At 33.4% G+C, this 11,586-nt stretch overlaps 1 protein-coding gene across 9 annotated transcripts in view; it reads right to left on the bottom strand.

The window, feature by feature from the left end:
* Window positions 1-253: 253 nt before the first annotated feature.
* Window positions 254-11,586, bottom strand: part of SEPTIN7 (septin 7) — a 104,494-nt gene continuing 93,161 nt past the window's right edge. For 6 of the 9 annotated variants that reach the window (XM_054687078.1, NM_001197121.1, NM_001009103.2 and 3 more), the window contains 3 exon segments: window positions 7,181-7,316; window positions 2,346-2,485; window positions 254-1,307 (listed from right to left, as the gene is read on the bottom strand). In XM_054687078.1, coding sequence (XP_054543053.1) covers window positions 1,268-1,307; window positions 2,346-2,485; window positions 7,181-7,316 — 316 coding nt within the window. In that variant the 3' untranslated portion in view covers window positions 254-1,267. 9 annotated transcript variants of the gene reach the window in all.

Here is an 11,586-nt window from a genome sequence, read left to right as displayed (position 1 = left end):
TGGGCAATGAAGCAAGACCCTGTCTGGGGGGAAAAAAATGTTCTCAGAAAAATAAGCATACACATGAGAGATAGAAATGAATAGAGAGATATGGTATCTCTTAAATTAGAAAATCAGCACATATGCATTCTAAATGAGACAAGCATATAAAAGATGTCATTGTAGAGGAGGCAAACTTAAGCTGAAAAGTTTCTTCCCAAACATACTCTACTCTTGTACATCGACTGTAGGATATTTAAGACCCCACACAATATTACATCACAACATCGTTTATTATGTGAATTTTTTACAATACAAACAAAAAATACAGAAATGCAATATATGAATACAGCTAAATGCAGAATGGTGACTTTTTTCTCTTCAAGAGGCCATGATTCCCATTTCTAGTAAAATAAAGAGACTGCATATAGGTAGAAACAGGTTGGTCATTAGCTTCACAATTTTGCCTAGAAATGATCTATAAATGCATTTTCCCCCCTGCTACTTACCATAAAGTGTAAAAAGGGAGTTAAAGGAAAGTTTCCTTGTTGGTTCCTACCATATGAAAGATGCTATATTCTATTTTAGCGGTGCCAATATATGGAAAATATCTAAATTAAATGTTATTACAAAAATGAAGCAGTAATGAGATTCTGGCTAAAGAGGGCACTAAATGAGAATAATATATATTTAAAGAATCCAAAACAAACAAACAAAAAGACGTTGTTATAAAAAAGCTCTAGGTGCACGGTAAGCATATAGGGTTTTTTTTTTTTCCATGTGTATTTTTAAACAATGGAAGTGTCAAAAAATAGGGTCAACTGTGTTAGACTAAATTACATTATTGTATATGCTGCACTGAATGGAACCTTTGTATTATAATTATCATAGAGAAGCATAGTTTGCATCATATTATGGCAATTTATCCTCAATGAAAATCTTCCAGAGTCCTTTTATTTTGGAATATCCTGTAAACAATCAAACCACCAGAACATGATTGTACAACAGTAAAATGTTCTCTTGCATTAAACCGAAGATATCTGTTTAATAAAAAAAGAAAATGTAGGAAAGGTACTTAGAGCTCTTACTTTCTAAGTACAGAACACCCTAGACAATTCAAGGCATCTTAATCTCCATCAAGAACAAAAAAAAAAATAATTTTTGTCATGCTGTTAAATCCATCATTATGGATAAAACTGGTGCAAATTGGTCAAACGGATCCAACAAACACTGATGTCCAAGCTGGCATATTGGCAACTAATACGTTAACTGGTGGTCAATAGAGAGTTTAAAAGATCTTCCCTTTCTTCTTGTTCTTTTCCAAGGTTCTAAAGGATAAAAGGAAAATAAGCAAGATGAGTAACCATTTTATAAACATGATAGACAACATGATAACAACAGCTAACCCAATTACAACAATGTTGCGATTTTCAGATACTACTTTTTCATTGAAAAAAATTAAAAGATTTAGAAGTAAACAGCTAAGACAATGTTAATCTATAATAGCATTTTCTTAGACAATCAAATATTTGACAAAACTCCAGGATAAGCAGTAAAAAAATCAGGCAAAACTCCATTTTAATATACAAGAACAATTCTTCCCAAATGAAACAGCACAAACTAAAAAGTATCAACTGGCAGCAAACAGGGTATTCTTTTTCCCCCACTGTCATTTGCATTTTGAAGTGCAATTGCTTTTACAAATCTATTTTCCTCTTCTTTGGGGAAAATGTTAACAGTAGGGTAGTGTAGTAGAACAAATGTCAAATCTGAAAATGTTTAGTAATGAGGATAAACTATATAATCCTTATAGGAATGCCACTTTTCAGTTTTAAGTGAAACTATTAAGGAAAAGAAAACCAAGGTACAAATATTATTGAATTTTGTATAAATTAAGAGAAAGTAATTGATTAGTTGTATTGGAAATTAAATATCTAACATTTTGTCTTAAGAATTTTATCGTAAAAACATAATTCAACAGTTAAAACATACCCCTAAATATGTAATAGATTTTGAAGAATGTTCCCTTTGTGTGCCAAAAATTGAAAACAACCCTTATGTCCAACAACTGGGGGGAGGAGGTAAGAAATCCAATGAAGGTAAGTTAACTGGGGAGAATGTTATGAAGTTGCTAGATCATAATTATGAATATTAAGTCATGAAAGATGTACTGAAAAAATACTGCTAATGAACACAGACTGTATCCATCCATATAAAAATATTTATCTATGAAAACCATTGTGTTTGGAATGCATGATAATGGGTGATGACTTTTTAAGTGTTATTCTAATGTTTTTTAAATAAGTAGGAAAACAATTCTTTAAAACATTAATACACACATTTCTTAGTAATCTGCTATTAGTTACCTTGAAGAGTTCTGTTGTTCTAAAATACGTTGTTGAGCTTCCCAGTTTGCTTTCTCATCCTCAAACTGACGACGTTTTTCCTCCAATTCTTTGTGCTGTGCTTCCAAATTCTTTTTCATTTGCTCATGGCGCCGCTGGAGCTAAATCATAGCACAATATATAAAACAAAACTATTTAAGAAACCAGAAGCAGAGGTATGTTTCATCCAGACACCCTAATGATAAGGAGTATGAGCACTATTTGAATAGCCCTGTTGTAAATTCAGAGTACTACCTGGAAAGCACTGTCAAGGACTCCTCCTCCTTTAGGACCTGCCACCCAAAAGGCCAGTGACCCAAGACAATAATCTTGGGAAACAGGAAAAAAAAAAAAAGCAACAAACTTAACAGTGTGGAGTACTTTATAATGGAAAATTACTATCTTATCTCGTTTTTCTTTAATCACAAATATGTTGGAGGCTGGGCAGTGAACACATCACTGTTCTCATTGTACAGATGAGGAAACAGTTGCAGAATTTAAGTGACTTGCCCAAGATTGCTAGCCAGAAAGTCGAAGAACCAGGACTTGAATAAGCCTCCTAATTCCAAGTTTAGAAAGCTAAGACAAGTGAAAAGAAAGCAGGTAGTTTAGGACCCTAAGAGCTCAAAGATGCCAGCAAAGTACTCTGATTCCTGTAAGCAGTGGTTCTCAGACATTGGTCTTCATGCAAATCGCCTGGGATGTTTGTTAAAAATATAGAATCCTGGACCTCACTCAGACGTACTGAATTAGAATATCTGGGTGTTAAGTCTGGAAATGTGGATTTTCAACAAGTTACAGTGATTCTAATGCAGGTGGTCCTTCCTCCTCTGTGTATTAATACTGTAAAGAATGCTGACTGAGAGGCAGTAAACACTCATGCAAAGTAACTGAAGAAACAAAGTGCTTTAAGTCCAAGAGATCATTAGATAAGTAATTTCATTTAGGTGCAAGTCAATCCATTTCTGGAAAAAAAAAAAAAAGTCAACAAATTTTAAAAATCAGATTAAATCCTTCTATGCCAAATACCCAAGGACTATTCAAAACCTTCAGTTATCCAGGAATTATGTTCTGTTACAGATTTTACTACACTGGTGAGTTAACATTAACATAATGTTAATATATAACTATTATATGTATTATATATTATATACATATTATATATGTTACTATAATTTTGCATACAATTTTTTTTTGCAAGCCCGAAGTGACTTCAGATTTATTCCTATTTCAATTATTTCATGCAATTCCTACAAAACAAAATCACCTAAGACACACTTAAGCAAACATGAATCAAGTCTGAGGTGATATCTTCCTGATGACAGCAAACAAGTTACTAAGAAATGTCAGAAAGTAGGAACATAAGAAAATGTCTCTAGTTTTTTTTTTTAAATGAAAAGAGTCACATATACACAATTCGGAATAGTAGTTACCTCTGGGAATGAGAGAGAGGGATACAATACGGGACAGGCACACAGCGTCTTCAAATGAGTTGATAACATTCTATTTTTTTAAGCCAGGTAGTAGGCTTACAGTGTTCATCATTCTTTAACTTGTTACATATAAGTAATTATCTTTTGTGTTAACTGCATGTAGATAAAGGTATAGGTCACAATCTCACTCTTAAGAAACCCATGGGGTCAGATGCCTTTTGAAGTTCAACATTTTTCAGTTATTAAAACGACAACACCGCTTAGAAAGGAGTATACACTATATTTATAAAATACCTCCTGGGCTATCTGGGGCAACAAGTATAATCAAACACATTACTTTTTATTTGTTTCAGTAAAATATATAAATATTCACAATATGTAGGATTAAAACTTAGTTCATGTTAGGTTTTGCAGTTTTCAGAGTTTTTTCCATTCTGAAATTGTGAAAAAACAGGACTGTGGACCTATCTAGCTTAACTTAAAAATTAACTGGGTTCAAATGCTGGCATACTAAGTTAATTTATCCTTCTTATCTATAAAGGAGAGATGGGCAATAATATCTACCTTGTAGGGCTGTGGTGTGCGCTAGACAACACAATAAATGAAAGTTGCTTGGTGCTGTGGCTGATGTACTGTGCTGCTAGCTGTGCCCCAAACAAGTATTTCCAGCATAATGGATTTAAGGAGAGACTGTATTAAACAAGGCTAAAAGGGTTTCTTTACCGATTTATGTATTCACATGTATATTTACACAATATATATCATGTATCATATACATGATGATTTGCAAACTCATTATCACAGGGATGTTGGTAAATACACTCTAGATGTGGTTTCATAAAAGACAAAGAATCTAGAATGAGCATGCCTAATTCTCTAATGGCTTAGAGTATCTGGTGGGAACCTTGGCCCAGAGCTCTTCACAGGTCCTTGAAATGTTAACATTCCATCCTTCAAAGAATAGTTCTTCAAAACTGTCTTCACCATTCACAGTAATCATTAAAATTCCCAAAGGGTTCCTTGGCTACAGGTTCACAATTACTTGTTCGTAATATTTACTTTTAGCAACATGTCCTAAAATACATCTGCCTCAAATATAAGTTAAACTACTTTTAGATTCTCAATGGAATCTAAGTGTGGAGATAATGTAGTAGACTCTTGATTATTCCTGTTTTTTTCCCCTTGTGGATATAGATTTTCCAGATTATATGTGAATTACTGAAGAGGTAGAGACTCAATGCATATATTTACAACATGCTGATAAATTAATCTCCAAAATGTCATGTTAAGAACTTTAATTATTCATTTATAATACAACAGCAATAGCTAAGACAGTGACTCTTGATTAGGGGTGTGTGTGTATGCACATTTTGGTTTGCCCTATGATAGGAGGGCACTGCTATTAGCATTTAGTGGCAGTGCCAGGGATGCTAATCCTGTAGTGCTCAGCAGTCTCAAACCAGGAGGAATTATTCCATACCCCTGCTAAATTAAACTCACAACAAATATAACAACAGTGAAAGATTTTAATAAGAAATTACAAGAAAAGCCCAATAATGTAAGAGAAATGATGTGGAATAAAAACATTTCCTCGAAATTATTTAATACTTTTTCATTCCGTGCATTCTATTTACTCAATGGATTAGCATACTTTTGTTATGCCTTTAGTCAAAAAAGGTTTCCATATTTTATGCGGTAATTACAAAAGCAATGAGATCAACTGTAAGAATATAACGAGAGATCTGAATCTCTTCTTCATACACTTAGATACAAATATTAGTGAAGCCACATAAAACAGGGATCTTACTAAATTTTATCATTAAAGATTGTTTTAAAACTATTTTATATTACTGTCATCCATATATATATATGTATATAATTTTGAGACAAGGTCTAGCTCTGTCACCCAGGCTGGGATGCAGTGGCACAATCATGGCTCACTACAGCCTCGATCTCCCAGGCTCAAGTAATCTTCCTGCCTCAGCCTCCTGAGTAGTTGGGACCATAGGTGCAGGCCATCATGCCCAACTATTTTTAAAAATTTTTTATAGGGATTGGGTCTTGCCATGTTGCCCAGGCTGGTCTCAAACTCCTGGACTCAAGCAATCCTTCTTCTTTGGCCTCCCAAACTGCTGGGATTATAGATGTGAGCCACCACACCTGGACCTCATCTCACATATTTTAAAATAATTTATTATTTTATAGGGCTTTTTGTTTGTCTGTTTGTTTTTTGAGGCAAAGTCTTGATCTGTCGCCCAGGCGGGAGTGCAGTGACGTGATCTCAGTTCAGTGCAACCTCCGCCTCCCAGGTTCAAGCGATTCTCCAGCCTCAGCCTCCCAAGTAGCTGGGATTACAGGCACTCACCACCACATCCAGCTAATTTTTGTATTTTTAATAGAGATGAGGTTTCACCATGTTGGCCAGGCTAGTCTCGAACTTCTGAACTCAAGTGATCTGTGTGCCTCAGCCTCCCAAAGTGCTGGCGTTACAGGCATGAGCCACCATGCCCAGGCTATTTTATAATTTTTAATTATAACAAATTTATGTGAAGAAAACTTCATACTGAAACCACTGTTATTTTGGGATTACCCATAGTTTTTTTTTCTACTATTCTCAGACATCTATCAAACTAACTGCTCTATGGATTTTTAATGTTCAGTTTATCTTTTTCTCCAACTTTTCTTTCTTGCCACCTATTGAAGGAAATGTCTCCAAGGTCTTTTTGATTAATAGAAACTAAATGTATAACTCAACATCTACAAGGGTTTCAAGATAGTAGATATGTCTTCTGGGATGTTTTGTCATTACCCTGCCCAATGTTGTAACACCAGGAACTACCTTGACACTACATTATAAATAAAGAAGGCCTAACCTGTTAACAAAAATATCACATTCCCTAATTTTCTCTTCTTTAATTGTGTGGAATTTATCCAGGCATGTCTTTAGTTCAATAAAGGTTATTTCCCTCTTTTTCACTCATACACAAATAAATATGGTCAATTATTATTATCCTAACACAGTTTTTGTGCATAAATCCACCCCCAAACTCTCATCTTTAGTGTTCTTATGCCACCTGTATGGAATGGTTTGTAATTTTATTTTTCACAACTCAAACTTGTTCATTATAACTAATAATCCATTATAAGTATTCTATTACACTGTCCTACCTAATATACTACGTCCAAGCACCTGCATATTGAAGTATGTATTATTTTATTATAAACACAGTGCTTGCTTCTAGAAATTTATCCGTTTTGTTACACTAGGGTATTAATTTTGAAAAAATATGTATAAAAAGGTTATATTATCTATAAATTTTACTGAAGATACTACTTAAAAAGGAACACAATGTCTGCTAAGAGATGGGATATTAGACTGATTACCTCAGCTTCAGAGTCCTTCAGTTTTTGAACTTTTTCTTTGACCTTCATCTCAAACACCTGCTCCATCTCCATCTCCATCTTCTTCATTTTAGCTACATGCTCCCTTCTTTCTTCTTCCATTTGTGCCAGAGGGCTCCTGTCACGAATATTAAGGGTAATCATTAAATGTCTGCGAATAAAAATTATAATACAGAACTATGAAACAGCTGATGAAAACAAATCAGATGCTATATGTCACTATTAATATATTTATAACCTAGAACTTCTTTCCATATTTCATATATAAAACTTGATTATTTATGAAAAAAATCTAAAAAACAAAGATGTTCTCTAAACCTACTGCATATCAAATCTAAGGATGACATACCAAATAAACTGTAGAAGGAAAATGGGAAAAAAATTCCCAAAATACATTCACAGAATGAAACATTAGAAGAAAATAATTTAATTTTGTTCTTCAGACAACATTTTACCATGAAAAATAGAAAATGAGTAATGAAGTTAACATATGTAGAATATTTTTAGTTTTACCAGAATTTCAAGTGTTACAATCTCTTCTAAGACAGCTACTAACAACACAAAAATTATTATTTATTTTGGTAACTGAACTGATACGTTGGAAACAACTACTAGTCAATACCTAGAGCACTATTTAGGCATACAGAATATTTCTAGGCCCCTTATGATAACTTCAATGCTCTTGAAAATTCATTCTACTTAACTCAAATATTTCACTGTCTTAAGTTTTAAAGATGTTCAGTGATTTAAAACACACACACATACCTCAGAGATAATCAGGAGCAAATATTTTGTTAATAATTATTTTTAAATGCCAAAAAAATAGACATAAGCATAGTTAAATAAAAAAAAAAAAGTTCACTCTGTTGACGTTGAAGTCCATGGACTCAAATCTCTTTGTAGAATTGTGTTCAAAATTTTCACACTGAGATATATTTACAGGTGGGCTTTATGTTAAGGCTAATATACTTACACAGAGACACAAGAGAATGCCAAAGTACCTAGTGCTTTCAGCCCAGGAGCAGGAAGTGAGCTCTTTGCTTTGAGAATCTCTGAAAATTATTCAATACCCTGGGACAAACTAAAGAGATAGGTTCTTCTTTGGCTTTGTTAATAAAGCATGCTTGTTTTGCCTCCATAAAAACAGGCTTTGACCATTGATTGAGGTTTATATTTTAAATGGGTAAATTTTACTGTAATACGCTAATTTAAAAAAAAAAATTAACCCATGGCTTAAAAACGAAAACCAGACCTTGGATTTCACCCATAACTTTAAGGCTAGTCATTTTAACCCTGATTTGACACACTCTTATTATGGTGACTTTTCTCCTTATTAGGCTAAATATTTCTGACCATCACAGCAATTTTCTTTTCTAACAGGGAAGCAGGCAAAAGAGCTAGATAGAAAATGTTAGAAACAAAACAAAAAGGACAGAATATTGGCTACCAGTTTTTCTTAACAAAAAGGCAAGAACAAAGATGTGATATAATGCTATGAATTAAGATGATCTGTTTTTGCAATTGCGTAAATTAGAATAAAATGTTGTTTAAATCAAGGATATTTCTTCACTAAAAGAAAACTTCTACATGCTAACCTGACATACATTTTTCCAATTAAACAATGAATCAGAAGTTCTGAAAATGAAACTAACCAGACATATTAACTTAGAACAAGAACCTGCATTTTAAAAGTAGAGTCAGCTGAAAAACATTTTCAAGTGTAAATATCATCTTTTTTTGTTAAAAGTTGAGATGCTTCTTAATAATATACCCCTCATATTAATGGCAGGTGTTTTTAATACAGTTGCCTCTGATCTCTTGAGCACACACAGTGTCAATGACTGCCCTGAAACAGCATACCAAATGTGTGTTTGTGTTTGCCAGGATTCTTCTGGTGAAAGGGTCCAAAGCTTTTGTTAGATTTTCAAAGAGTCTATAATTCCCACTGTCCCCTAACACCCCGAAAATCTTTTTTAGTCTCTAAAAAAGAAACAATCTAAAAACAATTTTGTGACTGCTAACCTTAAGTAACTGAATGTGTATTTAAGCAACTTCCAACAATTATGATTGTAAATATATTAAATTAGAAATCAGAGAGAAATATCTATTCCTACTTATACAACTCATCTATAAAATGTTTATCTTATCCTTGGGAAAGAGCAAGTAATTTTGCCACCTAAATTATTATTTAAATAACTCTAGGGGGGAAAATAAGAGACTGCGGATAAAACATGCAATGATGTTTCAAATCTTCTTTTAAGCCAGGCACAGTGGTTCACACCTGTAATGCTAGCAGTTTGGGAGGCCAAGGTGGGCAGATCACAAAGTCAGGAGTTTGAAACCAGCGTGGCCAACATGGTGAAACTCCATCTTTACTAAAAATACAAAAATTAGCCAGGCGTGGTGGCACACGCCTGTAATTCCAGCTACCTGGGAGGCTGAGACAGGAGAATTGCTTGAACCCAGGAGGCAGAGGTTGCAGTGAGCCAAGATCGTGCCACTGTACTCCAGCCTGGCTGACAGAGCAGGAGTCCATCTCGAAGAAAAAAATATCCTCTTTTAAATTCAAAATTTAAGTATTTAAAATCTCCTGCCTTACATGCCTTCAACTGTATCATACCTAAAGGAAAAAAAATTAGTGATTTGGCACATTTAAAGTAAAGCATGCTAAAAGCTGCAATTAAAGGCAAATGCATAGCTTTCACAAATTATTAAGGTATGTGCCCTAAATAAAAAATTTACAGTAAAATTCGCTAAAGCTAATTTATTTCCCAAATTATGTTCATAATCATTACACTAAATCACTATAAAAATAAATATGCTGTGCAATTATCTTCTGAAAGTCTGTTGAAAGTTTTAAACCTGCAAATGTGTGTTTCTAAAAGAAATTTGCAATTATTTAACAGTTAAGATACTGTAAGTTTTTTAGCCTTGTAAAAATAATCTGACCAAATATACTCAAATACTGTGAAAAAATGTTCATGCATATTTAAAATGAATTATTGAAGTCTCTCACCAGTAAAAATGATCTTTCAAATTTTTAATTTTTATATTAACACCTCACTTCTAGTCATCTTTATTTTTAGAAAATCGAAACAAAAAATTGTGCTTACAATGTAGAAAATGTAGGGAGATCACTTTTTATCTTCACATTTACTATTTTTTTCGAAGTAAAACCTTTTATTAAATGGCTGGAAAAACCATTTAAGTTGTATTATTGCCTGCCTGCTTTTTAATAGGAAACTCTTACCCACCCCCGTATAGTAGTAAAGCTTATAAACCTATCAGTGAAATTAAAAACCCAGACAAAGAAATGAAGAAAGCCTAGTAAAACAAGAAAAAGAAAATGATTACAACATAACCGGAATATGAAACTAAACCCCCAATGATTTAGCTCCTTCTAGGGTTGTCTTTATAAGGTTAAAATTCCTGCAAGCCACATCCCTTCATGTGACCAATAAGAGAATTATAGCCACCATGCCACATAAGGATGACCTAGTCAAGTTCTACTTTGCTGCATTACATATGACCCACATTTGGAGTATAATAAAAGACAATCATGTTTCATTTAAATTATGTGTGTGGTCTTTCCTAAAGAACAAATTAAGCAAGTAGATTTACATACTTTTGCTCCAGTGGTTAGTAGGTCACTATGTGCAAAATTTTCCAAAGGAATTTCACTTAAATAATTTCAAAGTTCAATAAAAATTTCTAAAAATTTTGAGTAATAATGGTTGCCAACATTTTGTTTTGCCATGTGAGAGTATTAAAACCAAACATAAACAAAACTTCCAACTACTATCATTATAATTTCATGAAAGGACACTTGAATAAAGAGTAAAAGACATAACTAAGTTTAATTTTTTGAAACAACTTGAAATTTTCAGCAAATTGTCTTTATTTCTATTTAGATCAATGAAAACTCTGTCATGTATCAAGAATTCTGAGAATCTGCCTTTGAAACTTGTATTTTTAGTCATTCACTTATAAAGTTTTCCCAAGATGACTGATGGAAAAGGCTATGGAGAACAGAAAAATAAATTAACATAAGGGAAAGAGAGACTAGGGTGTGCCCCAACTTGGAGCAAGGTATCTATTGTCACAATTGGTACCAATGATGGACATCAGTTCTGAAAAAGAGTCACCAATAAAATGTGATTTTAAGTAAAGGGTACAAGGAAGATCAAGGAAAAAGGAGGCAGATAAAACTTCAAGAAGGAAGTTTAGAAAAAAAAAAAAAAAAAAAAAGACGGCCCTCCTCTTATTGGGGATCACACTTCCTTTAAGAGATCAGCAATCTGCATATGACCAACTCTTCTCCCCTTTCCTTTACAAACCCTTGCTGAATTTTCTTTGATTTGAGAGGTTACCCTTTCTGTGGCTTTCAA

This window comes from Pan troglodytes, chromosome 6 (assembly GCF_028858775.2).
Source record: "Pan troglodytes isolate AG18354 chromosome 6, NHGRI_mPanTro3-v2.0_pri, whole genome shotgun sequence".
In the NCBI taxonomy this organism is placed as follows: Eukaryota; Metazoa; Chordata; class Mammalia; order Primates; family Hominidae; genus Pan; species Pan troglodytes.
This window is presented reverse-complemented; position numbering and strand designations above follow the sequence as displayed.